General features: G+C 39.0%; 1 protein-coding gene across 1 annotated transcript in view; it reads right to left on the reverse strand.

Moving 5' to 3' along the window:
- The window catches only part of LOC114663832 (ectonucleotide pyrophosphatase/phosphodiesterase family member 3-like), a 196,643-nt gene that overhangs the window by 98,763 nt on the left and 74,803 nt on the right, over positions 1–23,077 (reverse strand). The window contains exons 10-12 of the mRNA XM_051935499.1: positions 20,554–20,619; positions 18,401–18,473; positions 15,186–15,294 (exon numbers count right to left, since the gene is read on the reverse strand). Coding sequence (XP_051791459.1) covers positions 15,186–15,294; positions 18,401–18,473; positions 20,554–20,619 — 248 coding nt within the window. The remainder of the gene's footprint in view (positions 1–15,185; positions 15,295–18,400; positions 18,474–20,553; positions 20,620–23,077) is intronic.

The raw sequence follows: 23,077 nt of genomic DNA on the forward strand, positions 1-23,077 counted from the left end.
TGCAATATATGAAGGAGCTACTCACATGACTTGTAGCAAAGCAAACTGTGATGCTTTACTGCCATGACATCGTTATTGGGGCTTCTGAGGCTTTAGCCCCTGATATTAAAGATTCCATGCTACGTTCTGACATGCATAGACAACTCCAACAGGGACAACACCCCATCCTGCTCTTCAGTTTAACGTACTGTATATGTAGGACTAACAGCATTACTGGGCCTAAGCCCCTAATAAGTGTTTCTTCCCATCACTACTTGTTCCTACAGTAGGTTTGGAAAGGCATGTGTTGTATCTTTAGCCAAGCACGTACTTTTATTTTACCTGATTTCTGAGAATATTGAGCAAGGAATTAGTTTTCATGAGAGAACTTCCAACATTATGCGAAGCCAAAATACCATTTAGAGATATTGTGCATTTAAAGTTATATTTATGACTAAATCATTTACTGATATCTTCCAATGCAATTAAGATAACCAAAAATCTATTGAACATATTGGTATACATTTGATATAACTATATTTTTAAATCATTTTTAAATATTTTCAAATTATTATATATATCACAACATTAAGATACCAATAAAAGGAAGATTTTAATTCCAATGTGTTATTGCAAGGTATCTTACTGTTTTCATTCTAATAACTATTTTACCAGATCCCTGTAGATTTAAAGATACCTTTAAATGATTTAAGGATATTTTAACTGATTTCCAGACACTTAAATAAATTACAGATATTTTGAAATTATTAACAAATATCTTTAAAGCACCTCTGCACATTTAAAGATATCTTGAAATGCTATAAAGGTATCTATAAATCAATTATTGGTGCCCCTAAATATCTTCTTTTCTTTTCTTTTCTTTAAATATTCTCCAATTATTTATTCAGTTATTCATATAAACTGCTATTAAAGTAATAAGAATTGTCAGTCAGTCAGTCATTTTCCAACCCGCTATATCCTAACACCGGGTCATGGGAGTCTGCTGGAGCCAATCCCAGCCAGCACAGGGTGCAAGGCAGGAACAAACCCCGGGCACTCGCCCCACACTCAACTCTTGCTCTACAAATAAAATGGATCAAATCGCATGCAGTAGTGGATCCAGAACTCCATACTCTTGAAGCACATTCCATGAGATATAACAGTGCCAAAAATTTTTTTCCAAATTCACCAAGCACATTTTGGACATGATTAGCAAATTCCGGAGACCCTACAAATATCTGTTCAAGTGCATAGAGCTTGACTGCTATTCCAATGATTATGGCAGAATTCAAATTGTTCTTTTTGGATCAGAGGTTATATTCTGATATTTGATTTGTGAAAAAGTGCCACGCAGAACAATATTGTTGACAGGAATTTGCCAGTCTCCACCCACCCTTCTATTATGCTGCTAACTCCTGACTCCTGGTTAAGAAACACTAAACATATGTCAGTCACATGCTGGAGTATAACAAGATGTTAGCAAATAATCTTATTACATTGAATGACTGAACGTCTAAACAAATACTATGTAAACATCTTAAAGAGCAGGCATTGCATTTCATATAATATTCAAGGAGGTGAGTGCTACCTGATCTGCGTCCTCTGTTTAGATTACACTGCACATGCTCAATATTTTCATGCAGGTGTATAACTTTTTGACTTTCTGACAGCTGATGTGTATATTAGGTTATTCGTGACCTGATGATTTGTATTATTTCAGTATTCAGATTGTTTCCTAATAAAGACAAAGTTTTCAAGTTTGTTTTGAAAGATAATTACTTCTTAGTTCTACAATATATTGGAAAGCATGTAATTCTAGTTAAGGAAGATGGAGGAAAGGGAACCATGGGATATGTCCGGGATCTTTCTGATAAGACATATGAGAGCTGAATTAATATTTTCATTTTTGTGGTGTACGGCTCTTCATTAAAGGGCTCAAAAGGAATTAGATTTACAGAGGCAAAAATTTAATCAATATCTAATCAAATGAAAGTCCGTCTATGAAGTCTTTCTTGTCCTTCCTAATGCTCTTCTTCACTGTTCTATGGGCTTCATAGACGGACTTGCAGCTGAAGCAGAACAGGCAGTGTACAATGGTAACATGAAACAGTTGTATGACACAACTAACAAACTATCCGGGAAATACAACAGGCCAGAGCAACCCGTCAAAGACAAGGAGGGAAAGGCCATCACAGGACTAGAACAGCAGATGAATAGATGGTCTGAACATTTTGAGGAACTTCTGAACAGACCAGTACCACCAAACCCTCCAGACATCAACCCAGCCAACGAAGATCTCCCCATTAACTGTGGTAAGCCGACCAGAGAAGAGATCAGGAAGGCCGTCACCCTGATGAAGAATGGGAAGGCAGCTGGACCTGATGACATACCAGCAGAAGCCCTAAAAGCAGACCTGGAAGCATCGGTGGAGATGCTGTACCCTCTTTTCGAGAAGATCTGGGAGGAGGAAGAGATACCGACTGACTGGAAGGAGGGTTACCTAGTCAAGCTTCCAAAAAAAGGAGACCTAAGTAATTGTAACAACTACAGAGGCATCACACTCCTGTCAGTGCCAGGCAAGGTCTTCAGCCGGATCTTCCTAGAGCGGATGAAGGACATCGTCGATCCACAATTACGAGATGAGCAAGCAGGTTTCAGGCAGAATCGATCATGCACAGACCAGATTGCAACGCTACGTATCATAGTCGAGCAGTCCTTGGAGTGGAATACACCGTTGTACATTAACTTTGTCGACTATGAGAAGGCGTTTGACAGTGTGGATCGAGGGACTCTGTGGAAGCTCCTCCGGCACTACGGCATCCCAGCCAAGGTGGTCAATCTGATCAAGAGCTCATACGAGGGAATAACCTGCAGAGTGATCCATGGAGGGCAGCTCACCAACAGCTTCCAAGTGAAGACAGGAGTCCGACAGGGATGCTTGTTATCCCCGTTCCTCTTCCTCATCGCTATCGACTGGATTATGAAGACATCCACTAGTGAACGCAGGAATGGAATCCAGTGGACCTTGTGGAGCCAATTGGAAGACTTAGAGTTTGCAGATGATCTTGCACTTCTTTCCCACAGTCAGCAGCAGATACAAGAAAAGACAAATGTGTTGGCAGCCACATCATCACAGGTTGGACTCAACATACACACGGAGAAGACAAAGATTATTAAGATCAACTCCAGCAGCAACAACCCAGTCACCTTAAATGGAAGTTCCCTGGAGGAGATACAGTCCTTCACCTACCTGGGCAGCATCATCGACCAGCAGGGTGGAACAGATACAGACGTCAAGGCAAGGATCGGCAAAGCAAGAGCCGCCTTTATCCAGCTCAAGAACATCTGGGCTTCCAGAGAACTGACCTTGACCACTAAGATCCGTCTGTTTAACACAAATGTGAAGTCAGTACTGTTGTACGGGGCCGAAACCTGGAGGACAACCAAAAACACCACCAGAAGAATCCAGACTTTCACCAACACCTGTCTCAGAAAGATCCTCCACATTCGCTGGCCAGACACCATCAGTTACACTAATCTATGGGAAAGGACCTGCCAACATTCAGTAGAAGCAGAAATCTGGAAGAGAAGATGGGGATGGATAGGGCACACCTTACGCAAACCGCACACCAGCATCACCAGACAGGCTCTCAGATGGAACCCCCAAGGAAAGCGGAAGAGTGGCCGTCCAAGAAACACCTGGCGACGCAACCTCGAGGCAGACATCACAAGGATGGGCTACACCTGGAGTCAACTAGAAAGAATGGCTCAGGACAGAAACCTCTGGAGATCTACCTTTGGTGGCCCATACCCCGGAAGAGGTGGAGGGCATAAGTAAAGTAAGTAAAGTAATCAAATGAAAATGATACAAGTGTCATGTCACAAAATATACACACATTTTAATTTTTTCAATCTTTTTAATGATGTCACAAAAATGGAGAAGTCTGTGTACAAGTAAATTAACTTGACCATTAATCTAATTATTAGTGAATGCAAGGTTTCCTCCTTAGTAAAATACTGAAAGGACATTTAACTATCATTCTTGTACTTTATAATTTGTACAGATTTACATGATTTTCAGAGTATCATAGAAGTAACATTATCATTTTAAAGTCATTTACTTTTCCCAGGAAGTAATTAGTAAAGTAACCTAAAAATAATTAATTTCTTACAGAGTAACTGCCCCATCTATGGGGCTCCCTCCTTCTTTCATTAGCTAGGAGAGTTAATATTTTGAAGATCAGTATGCTCCCAGAGTTCCTATACCTCTTCTGGATCATCCTTGTATATATATATATATATATATATATATATATATATATACTGACTAGACAACAGCACCTTGACTGCCATTATGTATCGGGATGAAATCCTTGGACCCATTGTCAGACCCTGTGCTGGTGCAGTGGGTCCTGAGTTCCTCCTGGTGCACAACAATGACCGGCCTCATGTGGCAAGAGTATGCAGGCAGTCCCTGGAGGATAAAGGAATTGGTACCTTTTTCTGGCCCCCACACTTGCCTGGCCTTAATCCAATAGAACACCTCTGGGACATTATGTTTCGGTCCATCCGACGCCACCAGGTTGCACCTCAGACTCTCCAGGAGCTCAGTGATGCTTTAATCCAGATCTGGGAGGAGGTCCCCCAGGACACCATCGTCACATTAGGAGCATGCCCCGATGTTGTCAGGCATGAATACAAGGACGTGGGGGCCATACAAACTACTGAGTACGATTTTGATGTTGCATGCTTTCATTCCTAACACATTACCAATATATCAGTATAGATATCCAGCATGATTTTTTTCCCATTGAGATCTGATGTGTTTTCAAAGTGTTCCTAGCATAGTGCATATTCAAAGATAAAGAGTTTAATTTTAGTAGGGCAAACTTTAAGCAGATTCAGCCAACTTAAGTAAGATAAATCAGAACATGCTTTTAAGTGTGGAAAGAGTTGATAAGTAGTGGAGCAGATTTAACATGGTTTTATATATATAATGTATGACAAGTTCATGCCAAACTTTAAAAGCAGTACTATGAGGTGGATAAATAAGAACCTTAAAAGGAAAAATTGCTGTTTAAGGCATATAAGATGAGTAACTCCAGCACTAATTGTCGATAATATATGAGAGCATGAGAATAGCAGTTTAAAAGAATATTAGGAAAGAGAGTTGGAGAAAAATAATAAAAAAGGCAAAAGATGACCCAAAGAGATTCATTCAATATTTTAGTCCTAAAAGAACGGTTAAGGAGGCGGTGAAAAGGAACAATAATAGTGAGCTAGAATATACAGATAATGAAATAGCAAATGCCTTGAACTTGAACTTTACTGAAATTTATGTGTGTGCAGAAGTAGATATCCTACTCAAAAACAGGTACTACTATGGAATATATTTAGTGACTCAGAAATTGTTTAAGGAGAAGTACTGCTAGGAAAGGCTGAAATTTAACAAATCTCCAGGACCAGATAACATTTATCCTGGAGTGAGGGATTTAGTGAGTACACATATAAATGCTTGGTACATATTTTGAAAACCTCTGCACACTGGTGAAATTCCCAAAGACTGTACACTAACAAACATTATCCCCTTGTTTAAAAATGGTGAGCAGGCTGATCAAAGTAACTATAGTCCACTAAAGATTAATTTGCACCACAAGTAAATTAATGGAAGCAATTATTAAGAAAAAAATCAAGCAGCACATATCTAGAAGAGGTCAGGCTGGGGAGGATGTGCTAGTACAGTACGTTGCTGCACTCACCCCACGATGAAACAGCTGGGAATCCCAGGTTGACAACCCCCCAGACACGTGGTCCAGGCCCCCCTGAAAATGACCATCTGTCTGCCACAGCCAGGTGTTACATGGGCGTCCCCTTGTCCTGGTCCAACCGTTGTTGTCCTCAACAATGAGGATCCTTCAAGCCATATCTTCCTCAGGGAATCGTGCCACTTGGCCAAAGTGCTGTAACTGATGCTCCCTCACAATACAGGTAATGTTTCCTCATTTGAGACTCTGTGAGAAACCACTCGATCGACGCAAAGTCAAAGCAGTGGTAACCAAGGATTATCTGAAGAGATACAGTACTGAAGGAGTCCAGTCTTCGTCTCAGGTCAGTCGATAGCGTCCATGTCTCTGTGGTAAAGTGAAGTCCGTGGCTGATGGGCATCTTTTAAATAAATAATCACTAGACTTGCGTCTTCACTTTCGCCATGTTACCATGCCCTCACCTGGTTTCCTGTGCGGGATGCAGGAGGTGATAGCTCTGCACTTTGTGCACAGGTGCAGGATCGTCCGCAACCCTAATTGACGCCATGAGCTGCTAATTGCTTCAGCTGTGCCACGTCCCCATTATAAAAGGGAAGCGCAAGTACAAAAGAGGGGGATCGAGAAGAAAAGGCCAATCAGCAAGAGAGGAGAACAGAGGAAAATGAAAGAAGGTTAAAGGATGGAGAGAGAAGGCAGGAGCTAGCAAGCTCGAGAGAGAGACGGCAGGTAGCCTGGATGAAAGCCCCAGGAATTAAGTGTGTGGCTGGTGCTAGAGGGCTGATGGCCACTGCAGCTGAGTGACCTGGGTAGCTAGAGTGGCCGAAATACTGCTTTGTTGTAGTGACTCACCAGAGAGATGCAGCACGGCTATAGGACAAGGAGAGGTTGAGAGGGGCATTCTGCGGTGGTGCTATGGACCACAAGGACGCAAGCCTGGCAGCGGTAGAGGATCGGTGGGGTGCCTAGCTGAAGCCAGAGACAACTACAGAAGCAGAGATGAAGATGGGCTGAACTGCAGTTTAGGCGACTTCTTGGTTGCAAGGACCCACCCTGGTTAAGTCAATGAGACGTCTGTTTTAATAGAATACACCAGGGCTTGTGCTTTTAAGTACAGTTTCCTGCCTGAGTTTTAACCTCGTTTTTAATGGATTTTCTATTTATTGGAATTTAACCTCCACAGACACTTTCTTTTAATTGGATCATTTATTAATTTAGAACTTTCAACTGCACTTTGGGATGCTGTTTTGTTTAGTTTGTTTTTAACAAAAGCACTGAACACTGTTTCACCATCCCCTTGCTTGGTGTGTTTGTCCTCATCTGCTCAGCTCATCCTGATCATGAGCATCAACAGTGTCGGGTTCAAGAAGCTCCCAGACAAGAGTGGGAGCATGGAGCTGACCTGCACCATCACAGTCTCATAACCATATACTGTAGCTAAACAGGAAGCACCAAGACTCTAAAGACCTGGACCTGTGTCCTTATGCAAAGATAATGGAAGTGCCACACACACACACCTTCCCAGCAACCTAATGACCCCCCTCCCTATGCTCTCCCAATCAGTCTGCTAACTTCATAGAAGTGTCACCAGAGGCACGAATGTCACTGCTGAGGTATGTAAACTTCTAGACAAGGTTGACATTCTCCACACTGCCAATTGCTGTGCCCAAGAAGCCATTAAAGGCCTGGGTCTTGGTTTTTATCCAGGACACTCTCAAGCTTAGACACTATGACTCCTCACTCAGTATCTCGAGAGCCCCAATCAGGGCCTCGATTGACTCCGTGAAGATCACAGCATTACCAGCAAAATCAAGATCAATAAATCTTTCTTCACCAACAGATGCCCCACAGCCGGTGGACCCCACGACCCTGCTCAACATCCAATCCATGCAAGCACTGAACAGAGTAGAGTAGGAGTAAGAGCACACCCTTGACAAACCCCAGAATCAACTGGGAAAAACGCAGAGGTTCTGCCTCCACTCTGCACAGCACTCATAGTACCAATGTACAGGCCAACTATGATATCTAACCATTTTGTGGGGATCTCATGAAGTCTCAGGATGTCCCACAGGGCAGCTCAATCAACTGAGTCAAACTTATTATGAAAATCGACAAAGGCTGCAAAGAAACTCTGCCAATATTTGCTTTTGCCCTCCATGAGAACCCTCAGTGCTGGGATGCAGTCGATGGTAGACTTCTTAGGCATAAAACCACACTGCTCTTGTCGCTGGTAGGTGAGCAAGTGATCATGGATCCTATTGAGGATGACACTAGCAAGAACCTTACCCAGCACCGAGAGCAGTGTTATCCCCCTGTAGTTGCTGTAATCCAGGAGATCACCCTTCCCTATCCAGATAGGCATGACAAGTCCTGTTTCTCATTCAGCTGAAATGATGCCCGTCACCCAAATGTAATCAAAGATTGCTTGCAATAGAAGGAGGAGAGCCTTATCACCAGCCCGGAGAAGTTCACCCCGGATGCCACAGATCTAAGCAGCCGTCCCTACCCTCAGCTGGTTCACCGCCTGTGCAATCTCAGTAAGATTGGGTGGTTCACAGCTAATTGGAGGATTATCATCAAGATCCATGGACCCAGAGGTGTCCAACGGCCTAGTCAGAGTTCATAAATTGGCGAAAGTCTACATTAACACATTCACTTTCTCTGTTGTGTTTCGATGTGATGATAGACTTACTTTCAGGGATGTGTGCTGCTATCTGGAAGGTTGCCGGTTCAAATGCCATTACTGCTAGAAGGAATCCTACTGTACTTTTTTGAGCTCTTGAGCAAGGTCCTTAACTTGAAAATTGCGTCAGAGATTCTTTACAACGACTGACCCTGCACACTGACCTCCAAAGTACATGCAAAAAGACAATTTCCCCTTAGGGATTAACAAAGTATATCAAATGAAATGAACAAAAAAAAACCTGAACACTCTTTTTGAAATAAAATTATGCAATTTTTTTATAACATAAAGTTAATAGAAGATAGATGGATACATGCAAGTATATATGGTGTATATTTATAGTTGAAAGACAAAAACAAACACAAAATATAAAACTCTGAAACCTTAGTTGGCTTATGAATTCTGTCTCTTGGCTTAGTCAGGGATGTCGAACTCCGGGCCTGGAGGGCCGCAGTGGCTACAGGTTTTCATTCTAACCCTTTTCCTAATCAGCGAGCAGTTTTCACTGCTAATTAACTCCTTTTCCATTCATTTTAATAACCCTGCTTTTAAGGAGTGAGTCCTCGAATTGATTCCTTTCTTCAATAAATGACAGCCAAACATAAATGACACGTGAAACGAGCCAACAGATGACCAGCTAAACTGGGATTTCAAACTCCAACCAATTTCACTCCAAACAGTCTCTTAATGAGAAGCTGATTCTTGCCGTTAATTAAGCCCGTTATTTAATTCAACGGCTTGTTGCTGCTCTCATTCTGCCACAGCAGACATTTCCAAATCTGTTGATTTTTCTGTTTTTTTCTAAGAACATTTTCAAAATATTTTGGTGACCTGAGAGATCAACCTTACTGAGACCTTCACCTTTATTTATTTTCAAATATTGTGTGATGGGCACAGGTGAGATGGTCATATGGTGGCTTGTTTGATGTCTCATTATTGTTTGGCTACTAATTATGGAAAAAGAGACAATTAAGGGGCCCGAGTCAAGTTAATTAAAACTAAAGCAAAAGAAGTTAATTAGCAGTAAAAACGGTTCACTAATGAAGAAGATGGTTAGAATGAAAACATGCAGCCACTGCGGCCTTCGAGGACTGGAGTTTGACACCTGTGGCTTAGATAGATATTTTTCTGTAGAAAAAGGAAAATAACCTAAGAATTCTAATCCTTCAATTAATTTATTCAAGATGGATAAGTTCTTCAGCTAGCTTTTGGGCTTCTTGTGTTTACATTGTGGCATTCATTTACTCACAGCTAGCTTCTAAGCTGGCTTACCACCCTCCTGCACACACAGATTTCTCTGTGTGTGCGTGGTTGTGTGTGCACGTGTGTGTGAGAGATGTTGCTCTGCTTTTTCTTACTGGAATAGCCAGAACCTATTCTTCCTTACCTTTCAGTTACAATGACACCAATACCACAATACATTAGCTGGCATTGTCCAGTCTATTAAATTACAATTAATACTTTCGGAAATCTAAGTATTTGTACTTATGATTTGGGGTATGTGATTCTTTGTTCCTTTCTTAATCAACTTTCTCTAGAGATGAAGAGCAATCTTCAGCAAGATTTTTTTCTTTGTTCAGGAGCTTGTTTAAACTATAGTCATGGCCAAAACTTTTGAGAATGAAACAAGAATTGGTTTTCACAAAGTTTGCTGCTTCAGTGTTTTTAGATCTTTTTGTCAGATGTTTCTATGGTATACTGAAGTATAATTACAAGCATTTCATTAGTTTCAAAGGCCTTTATTGACAATTACATTAAGTTTATGCAAGGAGTCAATATTTGCAGTGTTGGCCGTTCTTTTTCAAGACCTCTGCGATTCTCCCTGGCATGCTGTCAATCAACTTCAGAGCCAAATCCTGACTGATGGCAGCCTATTCTTGCATATTCAATCTTTGGAGTTTGTCAGAATTTGTGGGTTTTTGTTTGTCCATCCACATCTTGACAGAGGTGGGAGGTAATGAGTTACATTTACTCCGTTACATTTACTTGAGTAACTTTTTAAAAAAAATTGTACTTCTAAGAGTAGTTTTACTATAGCATACTTTTTTACTTTTACTTGAGTACATTTGTGAAGAAGAAACGCTACTCTTACTCCACTACATTGAGCAACACTCGACTCATTACTTTTTTCCATTTACACATTAGATGCGCTGTATTTTTGCCAGAGAGAAGTCGCCAGTGGATCTACTGCATGACTGTTTCACCAATCAGACATAGCAACAATAATCACATGATTCTGTTTCACCAATCAGACATAACCATGCAGTCACATGACCACACACAAACTTCCTGCGTCTGCAGCCTGTGAGAGACTTTTAGTCATGAGGGGCTCTTGTTCACTGCTAAACGGTCACAGCTTCACTGTAAGAACCTTGAGAGCCAACTCCTTCTGAAGCTTAACCATCACTTCACTGAGTGAAGAACAAGCAGGTTTTAACCAAACACGTATAGACACAGACGGTCATGGTAAAGTGAGACTTCTTGTAAGTGCACAAGCTGCCTTGTTCTAATGTTATTTTCTATCAGCTGTGCTATTTGGAGGGCAAGTGTGTGACGATGCCAGTCCCCTACAGACTCTTTTCTTGTCTTCTTTTCTTTGATTCCCCCTTCTTTTTTTGTGCCGACCGTATATATATACACTCTTGTCTCCGTGGGCCTTAATCACACGCTGCAGAAAGCCAATGAAGCAATTGAGAACTATTGCACCCACACGTGCAGGTGTGACTCACTCCAACTACCTCATTAACTTCCCATGGTCGTGCAATTGCACCTACGGAGAGTGACACGGCTTTATGGATTTGAAAGTGACCTTTTTTAAATTTTTTTTTAAACTGCGGACCCGCTACACCACAAAGTGAATATGCAGTATTATACTGTCAGTGTACAGTATATCTTGTCACTGTAAGTAGTTTGCACTGTTCAAACATACATGTTACCTACTGTAGGTATTGGCTTCAAAAGCTTTGTTGTGAAAAACTGAGATTTGGAACTTTGTGTTATTTGTGCATCTTTATTTTGTAAAGATGTTATTTATTTTTACTCAATTTTTATTATTTGGAAATAGCAGAATTTGCACATTATTTTATATTTTTGTTTGTCTTATTACAACATTTCTAAAATATAAATCATTTATTATGCTCAAACAGTTACTCAGTACTTGAGTAGTCTTTTCACCAAATACTTTTTTACTCTTACTTGAGTCATTTTTTGGATGACTACTTTTTACTTCTACTTGAGTAATATTATTTTGAAGTAATGCTACTCTTACTTGAATACAATTTTTGGCTACTCTACCCACCTCTGCCTCTTGAGGATTGACCCCAAGTTTGCAATTGGATTAAGGTCTGGGGAGTTTCCTGGCCATGGACCCAAAATTTCAATGTTTTGTTCCCTGAGCCACTTAGTTATCACTTTTGCCTTATAGCACGGTGATCCATCTTGCTGGAAAAGGCATTGATCGTCTTCAAACTCTTCTTGGATAACTGGGAGAAGTTGCTTTTGGAGGATGTTTTGGTACCATTCTTTATTCATGGCTGTGTTCTTAGGCAAAATTGTTAGTGAGCCCACTCCCTTGGCTGAGAAGCAACCCCACACATGAATGGTCTCATTATGATTTACTGTTGGCATGACACTGGACTGATAGTAGTGCTCACCTTTTCTTCTCTGGAAAATCTTTTTTCCGGATGCCCTAAACATTCGGAAAGGAGATTCATCAGAGAAAATGACTTTACCCCAGTCCTTAGCAATCCAATCCATGTACCTTTTGGAGAATATCATTCATGGTCCCTGATGTTTTTCTTGGAGAGAAGTGGCTTCTTTGCTGCCCTTCTTGACATCAGGCCATCCTCCAAAAGTCTTCACCTCACTGTGCGTGCAGATACATTCACACCTGCCTGCTGCCATTCCTGAGCAAGCTCTGCACTGCTGGTGTCCCGATCTCGCAGCTGAATCAACTTCAGGAGACAGTCCTGCTGCTTGCTGGACTTTCTTGGGTGCCCTGAAGCGTTCTTCACAACAATTGAACCTCTCTATTCTAACTCAATCAGCATGACAGAGTGATCTCCAGCCTTGTCCTCGTCAACACTGTCATCTGTGTTAAAGAGAGGATCACCGAAATGATGTCAGCAGGTCCTTTTGTGGTAGGGATGAAATGCAGTGGAAATGGGTTTTTTGGGATTACGTTCATTTTCATGGCAAAGAGGGACTTTACAATTAAATGCAATTCATCTGATCACTCTTCATAACATTCTGGAGTACAGGTATATAAAAATTGCCATCATAAAAACTGAGGCAGCAAACTTTGTGAAAATTAATATTTGTGTCACTCTAAACATTTGGCCACCACTGTAATGGCACCCCTGGTCCAACTTCTGTTACAGATGGTATGCCATTTTTTTTCTAGTCCAACCCTGGCTGTTTTTTTGGAGTAGAAGGGATTTCTCCAACCACGTTGCGGCCACCTGCCACACCCTTATCACTGGGGTCTCTGCTGTACAGCAGAAGTTACGTCCAGGTCAAGCAGTAAGCTGATAGAGGGAAGCAATGAATTAGGATCTTACAAGGGCTTTTAAAGGAAGGAATATAGGTCTTGCCTTTGGCTTCTTGAGTGCACATACACCCATCCTTTTGGTTGCTCACTGGTGCAATGTTCTGTCCATCAATGTTATTCAATATTGATTTATGGTCCTTTGTTCAGAACATGGATGTCCAGTTCATGCCTTCGAGAGATGTTACTGGATGTTATATGGCAAGGTATCTAGCATCTTATCAGATAAGCTGCAGATGTTGAATTCCACAGAGGGGCCCAGTCAGGCAATTTGAGACTGTTTAGCTGACATTAAGAGCCTGTTGGCCCCGACTTTCTGTCTGTCCTACATTTGTGTTGACATAAAGTCTCAAAGAGGTAAGTAGTATTGTTTATTTAACAGGATATTAATTGCATGCAATGGGAGTTAATTTATTACATTTTTCCTAGACAATACTACAGTAAGTATTCTCTGTAGAGAGCAGATTCAAACAAAATACTGTACAGCTTCAAAACAACAGACTGCCTGTCAGAATGTTAAAGCACACAGCCTGTTCAGAACAAGCTGAGAACTTGGACTGAAATAAATATGCAGAACAAGATGAAGTGAGTGAGAGTGAAGAATTGTTGACCCTTCCAGGACTGGTTTCAATATATTCCTGATCCTTCTGTGTTTGTCTCCCTCCAGCACTCTGAACTGGATTAAGTAAACCAGATAATGAATGAATGAATGAATGAATGAAATTCCAGCTTTTATTTTAGTTAAAAGTACTGGACTGTTTGTTCATGCAGGGATGGCTCCTCCCTTGTACCTGATGCTGTCAGGATAGTCGCTGATCCCCATGATTCTCAATTTGACTAAATAATGGATAGGTGAAACCTTTACTGTCGTTTGAATTAAGTTTTAATTCTGATAGTCCTTAATCTGGCTACACCGTACCAATCCAGATTTTATATTAAGGTATATTATTTAAAGTTCAATATCTGACCAGTTACAGTATTAGGGTCATCATGAACTTATTCATTGCCTGTTCACCTTAGAATGTTAGCATATCAGTGCCCCCCCCCCCCCCCCCCCCCCCCCCCACTATATATAAGTTATACAGCACTCATCAAGCATGCCTACCTTAACTAGCCTACCATATTTCTATTTCTGCAAGTTATTTTTAATCTGTCTACCACAAATTGCTGCTTTTGGAGGTAACATAACATTAAAGTATATTGATGCCCATTCTACATCCTCATGCACACTGGCCATAATTATGTCATTCTGTTTAAATGCTTTCATTTTATCTGCATTCCAAGATGATATCTACTTTTATCACATCCCGCATCGATTATTGTAATTCCGTACTGGCAGGTGCCCCTTCTAATTTTATATCACAGCTCCAGCTTATTCAAAACTCAGCTGCAAGAGTCCTTACTCGAGCCAGCAGCAGTGAGCACATCACACCCATCCTGCTCCGCCTTCACTGGCTCCCTGTGTCCTACAGAATCGAATATAAAATCCAACTAATAACCTACAAAGCTTTAAATAACCTCGCGCCAAACTACATCAGTGACCTTCTCCATCACTATGTGCCTGCCCGCCCACTAAGGTCCTCTGATTCTGGTAATCTTGTTGTGCCCGTCACTAATCTACACTCTATGGGTGACAGGGCCTTCAGCTGTATAGCGCCCAGACTCTGGAATGACCTACCAAAATTAATCAGGTCAGCTGACTCCATGAATTCTTTTAAAAAACAACTCAAAACTCATCTGTTCAGGAAGGCTTTTAGCTCTACTTGACTTTATTACCCTTCTCTCAGTTTACTTCTCTGTCAAGATGCTCATGTAACCTGTATCTGTGTGTGCGAGACCATCAATTATGTTGTCTGTTTTTTTCAGAATTTACTGTCTTAATCTTCTTTATTTATTTATCTGGTTTGTTCAATGCTATATACTGTATATTCTGCTGTTCTTTATTATATTCTGTAAGTGCCTTGAGCATGGGAAAGGCGCTATATAAATAAAATGTATTATTATTATTATTATTATTATTACTGGTGAAAGTAGTAGAAGTACACTATAACAACAACAAAAGGGGTATATTTTGCAGAACCTTCTTGTTGGGGTTGTCCTCCACTAGGGCTTGCTCTTTTTTATTCAGTTCCTGACACTGTAATTTTATGGTTTATGTGAAAAAATAAAGTACATTTCTTTCATGTCTATAATACTTTGAATACATTTTACTCACCATGGTCAGCAACTACTATAATATTAACACATCTGTCAAGGTTCAGCTGTTTAAGCCCATTCATCAACTGCCCAATTATCCTATCAACACTTTGCAGAGATTCAATTACCTAGAAATAAACAAAGCCTGTATTATTTTTACAGAAAAGATGCAGTTAAATAATCAATAGCAGCTGTGGAATATCCATATCATATACTTATAAATTAATCAACTCTCTGTCCCTTCTATGGAGAATACAAAATAAAACTTCATAAATGACAAAGCAGACTACAGAGAAAAAAAAATCAAAGAATCCAAATTCAAGACTAGAACTATAGGGAGGTTTATTAACATTTGTATTTGCTATTTAGTCCTCACATGTATTTTAGCATCCAAGTTCAAAGGAATGGTGTGAGTGAATCCAAGGATAAACTGGCAGGAGTTCAGTACTCTTTCACTGTAAGCCAGTGTGGCCCCTTTAAAATTAAAAAGCCAGAGGACTACCTTGGAGATCTGGCACTTTACATGCAACGGAGGACTCAAGAGAGAGAAATATCACCCCAGTCTCAGAAGTGATTAGGTGATGTCACTGTAGGAGAAAGGAGAAGAACTTTCTTGACGTGACTTAAACTGTAACTTAAGTACTTTTCCAAATGTCATTTTCCATTTCTGCACTAAATTAGCCTGCTGTGTTATAAGCAAAATGTACCTTGTTTGTGTTTGCATTTGTATTCAGATTGGAATTGCCAAAATATTTTGATAATTTAAGTGAAGTTAATTCAAGTTTCAATTGTAATGTACTCCCTTTTTTACCAATGCTCATTCACATACAGTAGATGCCCAGTCCTTCTCTTTCTTATTCCACTGCCTTGTCCATTCCATCAGATATAACCGGTCCAACATTAAAATATCATCTGAAATAAGAAGTCTGAGCCTGTTCTCCACAGTTCTCAAAATGCTACACTAACTGAACTGGCCGTGACTCACCTTGAGATGTGACAATTCATCCAATTTATTTAGAAATGATCACATTCTTCCTCATATGGAGGCAGGTCAGATTTGAAGCATTTCAATCTTACTTTAATTCTCACTCACTATCTTCACCACCCTGCTCTTCTGATAAGGTGTAACAGAGCTCTTTAGGCTGTTGTGATTGCAGTGGGAATATTTAAAATAACCCACTTTACATTCCTTAGCGTCTCTTACATCCTCAGACATTGTAGACATAACATTGTCCGAAAGACAGTTAAGACGAGCCGACACTTGAGTTTGCAATTATCAGCAGCATATCTTCAATTTAATAATCAATTAAAAATTTTATAGTGAGATGATAGATGCCAGACTACATTTAACCTTGATTTTAATACTGTAACTGTTTAAAAAAAAAAAACATTTATCAAAAACTAGAAAAAAAAGAGATAAGAGAGAGATCTTCTGTACCTGGAAGCATAACCTTAATTATCAGGAATTATAATATGAATAAGAGACTAAAGTCAGTCTTCATGTTGTCATACTGCTGTTTAAAGAAATTTAAAGTAATTTTGTATCTTCTACTGTTTTTTAATAAGCGAAGGAGGCATATTTTTAGACTAATTGAAACATATGATGTGTAGTGTTTAAATTAACATTAGTTTGGCTTTCATCATCCATGTTTGGATGCTACATGTGATTCCACCATAAACATTTAACAGCTCCACTGCCAGTATGGTAGATTGCTCTGCGTAAAGACTAGGGAGTTGACATTTTTAACTAACTTTGTTTTTGGACACCTGATATGACTGTGATCCAGTGAAAGATCCGGCAAATGTTTTAAAAAGGATGACTGATGCTCTTTCTGAAAAGGAGTCGGTCCTGTAGAGATCTGCACAAGACTGATTTTCATCAAATGCACAGAAAGGTGTCACTGTCCTGTGTCTGTGTTGCTCCCTTATAGTGCACATATGGTTTTTCCATCAATTACGGAAACAGTGTGCTCAGCATGTGCACTCATGACCACAAGTGTTTGGTTACACATTCTTTCTAGTCTCGATATGGCACCGCAATGGTATATCACAGTTTACACTGCTAGGCTGCATGGTAACAGAGAAATGGTAAAACTGATTTTTGGCAAATCAGACATATCTTTAACTTCTACAGATTATTTAATTAACTTTTGTGTAACTGTTTTACAAATTATGGGAACTGTGAGTAAAAGAAAGAAAGAAGGAACTATGCAAATGAAGGTTGTTTGTTTGTGTCACCAAATTATGCTGGAAACATGTACAGTACCCATTTCTTAATTTGCTTTTCCTAAGACTGCTTAAATAATGGCATTGAGATGATGGTTCAACATTTAACATTGCTGCTTGTTTCAGTTTTCGTGTCAGCACTGAGAGGCTGTTTTTTTTTACATGTTTCTATGTTTATTCAAGTATTTTTCAAAACATTTTAGTTTTTCCATAAATTAAATTATAGTGATATATTAATCTGGTCTGTAAAATAACTTGACTGTCAAAGTTTGTGTAAACCTTGCAGATGACTGTTGTTCTAATCCATTAAATTGATATATATTGCACTATACTATATGACACTATACTACATTACTCTATACCATGCTACACTATACTATACAGTACATAACCTCAGCCAGAAACAGATTCTGTTTCACTTGGCTGATCCAGTATATTTACCAATATATCCAACTAGCTGAAATACCCAGCGGGAGGAAAATTAAGTGTTTTTTTTTTATTGTTTGAGAAAAATATAATTAAAAAAAACACAACTTTAAAAATAAAAATAAATTAACAAACAATAAAGACTCTCTAATGTCCTTGTCTTGCGGTCTTGTATGTATGCTATCATCCAGTTGACACTCCGAACCGGCCAAATCTATTTAATTTCAAAAGCAACAGGGGCGCGGTGGTGCTCAAACATAAAGAATGCTGGCAGTCACCTCCAGTTCGTGCTCTGGTGGTCGTTCCGGGTGTCAACTGAATGATAACATGCATACAAGACCGCAAGATCATCTCCCATCCTACCCAGAAGAGGGTGGGTTAGGGTTGATTTCACCCTACAGTATTTTTAGTTGACCAATGAGAAACATGTGTACCAAGTTTCATGAAAATCGCTCCAGACGTTCGGACGTGATGCTGGAACATACATACATACAAACATTGACTTTTATATATATATATATATATATATATATATTACTGACTCAAATAAATTAAAATAAACTTTGAATGAAAATTACATACCCCACCACTGACAGGTCCAAATGTATGCCCTGAACTGTCTGGTTCTTCAAGGTAGAGTGTATAGAAATGTGGTCTGGGAAAAGAAAATACCATATGACCAAAGAAGGACACATTTATAACAAAAGCTGTCGTTATTCCATTCATTTGAATTGACACAGCAATATAGCATCATGTGTGTTATAAACAATATCTTAACAGAATTTACAACAATAAAGGACCTTAGAATTAAGTATAATCAAGTCAAACGTGTTTTTTTCTTGATAGCAATAGTTCAAGTGACAGAAGACAGAGTCTGATGTCACTTCCCCAGTATGCAATCTATTATTTTATCTACTTATTCTATTTTGTTAATTGATTAACTATATTAAAACACTGGCAGCATGACTTAATCAGTAATTTTAAATTTATTTATAATTTTATAGTACTGGGGTGTTGTACCATGTTAGCCATTACAAATGTAGTGACAAGTCAAGCAAAATGACACCTTTTATTGCCTGAAGAAGGGGCCTGAGTTGCCTCGAAAGCTTGCATTTTATAATTTTAAACATTTTTATTTCCTATCTTAAATGTAACTATTAATATTACAGTTTTTAAAATAAACAATTCAGGACCAATTTATTTGTAATTTCAGATCAAAAAGAAATATTGCATTGTATAATTATGCCATCACTGATGCTTGTATATTGAGATAAACTTATTTTTTGACACAGATTATGTTAAATAATCTCTTTATTATATAAAAAAATCCTGGAACGAGATGTGACGTTTTTAGAGAGATACTTTCGAGTCCTGTGAGAAGAGACTTTAAAGACAAAGAGTAGATGACAAAGTAGAACGTCATAAAGATGTTCAAAAACGTTAGCATGATACGCATGCAGAGTAGGTTAGAGATTATGAAAGTACTAAAATTCGAAATTCTCAAAAACAATGGTAGTATTTATTGCATTAGTTCAAACAAACAAAAAAAAATATTACTTGGTCAAATAACAGAACAGAAAAAAGCGATCGAATATATTGTTTGGATTTGAACTTTAAGTCGGAGACTTGTAGATCGTCTAATTCGTGCTGCCATCAGGGAAAAGTTGTGTTTCTTTCTAATGAAGTGGTGTATCCAAGAGAAATAAAAGAGTTGTTGTTTAATGAAAGTGAAATCCACATATGCGAGCAGCAGAGACGTGAAGTGGCTGACGCATAGCGCAGGCCGGGGGATTGGCGAGTGAAGCGAGCAGGGGGCAAAGTCCCCTAGTATTAAATTAAATTAATTAATATTTATCATATAATAATGACTGCAATAACAAAAAGTTTCCAAATAATTTATTGCTTCTCACAAGAGAGTTTTGCTTTCTGAATTGAGAACTACTTTTTAATAAATGAAATTTCAGATTTATTCTTCTTTTTTATTTATTTAAAAAAAAAAATAAACACTTATACAGTCCTTAGAATTCTATATTAAACCTGTCGGTAACTTCTGTATAAGCAAAAAATGTATGTTTTGCTTGTGCTATATATTAGTATTTATTATTATTTAACAGTCATATTTCCAGTGAATGAATCTAGTACAAAGTGTCATTGAACTAATTTCATACTTTATTATATAATTTCATCATTTTCATTTAGCTTACATACACAGACAAATTGGAGTATCAATAGCAATAATAATTCTTTTAATGTGAACATCACTAAATGGAAGCAAAAAATATGTCCTTTTCATTGAGACGATGTTCAATTCCAGTTCAATATATTGAAATGATGTCTAAAATTATAATGTAATTTATTAGTTGCTATTTCCACTATTGGAAAACATTCCGCAGTGACAATACTGTAATAAGTAAAGCAACACGGAACCTTTGACATAGATTTATATTTATTGAGTGAATGTAACAATAAATATGTGAAGGTATGATAATACAGCATGGTAATATACAGTACAGTGTACAATATAGTAAGTAAGTGGGCAAAAGCAGTGACCTAAAATATAAACGTTAATTATAAACACTATTTACCAAACGGAACGAGTATCATTTATGAGTCACATGCAAGCCATTTTCTCCCAGGGGCTTTTTGACAGACTTTACATACGCGTTAGTTTTCTTATATTGTGAACAATATTTTATGTCGAGTCACTGTTTTTTTTTTTTTTTTTTGTTCATTACCTTTCATTTTCTGGTAAAGAAAGCCACTTCATTATTGTATGAACCCTCTCTTCAAAAGGTACTTTACTGAAATTCAAAAACACAATATTATATACTTCATTACTAAGAGGTAAATCAAAAAGAATTAGAAAAGCAAAATATACAAATGACATTTCTAGTACAGAACTGATGTTTTGCTTTGGGGCGGCAAAGTGGCGCAGTGGGTAGCGCTGCTGCCTCGCAAGAAGGAGACCTGGGTTCGCTTCCTGGGTCCTCCCTGCGTGGCGTTTGCATGTTCTCCCCTTGTCTGCATGGGTTTCCTCCGAGTACTCCGGTTTCCTCCCACAGTCTAAAGACATGCTGGTTAGGTGCATTGGCGATTCTAAATTGTCCCTAGTGTGTGCTTGGTGTGTGTGTGCGCGCCCTGTGGTGGGCTGGCACCCTGCCCGGGGTTTGTTTCTTGCCTTGCGCCTGTGTTGGCTGGGATTGGCTCCAGCAGACTCCCATGACCCTGTAGTTAGGATATACCGGGTTGGAAGATGGATGGATGTTTTGCTTTGCTCACATATGGAATCATGGCTGTGTGCTGACCTCACTGCTTTCAAGTATTGTGTGAGGTTAGGAATATGGAAAATTTTACTCATAAAATTAAAATTGTGGATGCTACTATTGCCATTTCTTCAATTACACAGAAGCATGTGGGCAATTGCTTTTTTAAAACTGCATTGTACAGTAGTACATATAATTGTATATGTGGCCCTTTTACTGACTACAGCTGGGACATGGTAGTGAGTGCTATTTATCTTAATTTTAAATTAACATGTCAAGTCTCAATTACAGATAAACATCACAAGCTATAATAGGTGAAATGTACAATTATTGCCATAAGAGAAAAGCAACAGTGCTAACAAGGAATTTTTAAAAAAAACATTTTTATGGTGGACTTCTTGGAATGTTGATTCCAGAAATCCTAAATCTACAATTCCAGTTCATACAGCATCTTGAAATGTCTAACTTGAGCAGGTAATAGCTAGTATGCATTTTAATAGGAAATTCTAGGGACTAGTCCAGATTTCATTTAGTGAGGTTGTATGAACTGCTAAAGTTATGAAGGTGTAGACTTCAATCCAAAGAGTTACAGACAGCTGTAACATAGTCAGGCGTAAGAGTGAGGTAACCAGATACAACATTTGACTTAAACTGTCCAAGGAAATCAACCCCAGAGCTGTCTGAAGATTCTGATAATTCTGAGGTGGTAGGCTTCAATGAAAAGAACTAACAGGTTAACTCTAAACCTGTTCATGGAAAGAAGGAAATAGCGTGAAGAGGGGACTCATTTATTTAGGGGAAATGACACATGGGATTATTTTAGTTTGTTACATTCTCAAAAAGTGTGTTCCTCTGCTGGTGGAAAGGTGACAGATCTAGTTGGACATGTGAATAATCTGTAGGGTAAGTCTGGGAGGATCCAGTTTGTTTTTTTTTTTTTATTTCAGAAAAGTTATATAGGTAAGAATAGGCTGACATCTCTGCAAAACAAAAGACCTAAATGCTAAGTGTAGGGACAAAACTGAGAGGGTTGTCTCCTTGGAAGCAAGGTGCTAGGACAGATGATATGGATGAGATCTAAAGGTTTAACATGTAGTTCAAATCTTGTTTTTAGGGTAGAGGAGCACAGATTTGTAGGACTTTTTTTTTTTTTTTTAACTGATGGGACCTTCATCACTTAGATGGTTTACATTTTAACCACATGGACATCAATGGAAGATATGTTGCATATGTGTATCAGTTGAGGATTGTTTAAAGTAATGCCTTACCTGAGTGTGTGGCCATAATGGATGGACTGGGACATTTTATTTCCCAAAACAAGAGATTGGCAGTGCTTCTCTGGTGTGGTCCTAGTTTGGACACCCAGAGGGTATCATGGGACCTGTAGTTTGGAAAGGAAACCCTGTCAGAGTCCATGGGGGCCACCAGAGGGTGCTGTCGAGAGAAGTTCTCCTCACATTGGGGAGCTTATGTATGACCCAGAGGTGCTTCTTTCTGGCTATGCCCAGGCACCGGAATTACTCATAGGTCTTGTAAAAAAAGGAGTCTCTCTGCCATGCCCAGGTCAGTCAGAGGGCAACCTGTAAGAATGGAGGGAGAAGGAATAGGACTGGTAATTATTTGTGAATGTGGTGTTTGGACTTTGTACATCAGGAGGAGGCATAGTGATTAATAAAATAAGTTTTATTCCACCTTGAAACTGTTTCTGGCTCGATTCTGTCTAGGATTTGGGGTTCAATGTCACCCCTTTGTGGTCAACCATGCACACCCTACATGTTTTGCATAAAGATGACAAAAAGAAAATGACAATCTACAGAGGATGTTCCAGAATGTGCTGCCACTAACTCAGTCAAAAGTTTTATTCAGGTCAGAGCAGGATATTTAGAGAGGTTAGTGCTACTGGAAACATTTTACTATTGCAAGTGTCCCTCAAGCTTATTATAGAACTGAAATCATATTGAGGACTCTGGAATAAACTTGTCAACAGAGGAAGACT

Source organism: Erpetoichthys calabaricus, chromosome 13 (genome assembly GCF_900747795.2).
Source record: "Erpetoichthys calabaricus chromosome 13, fErpCal1.3, whole genome shotgun sequence".
NCBI lineage: Eukaryota > Metazoa > Chordata > Cladistia > Polypteriformes > Polypteridae > Erpetoichthys > Erpetoichthys calabaricus.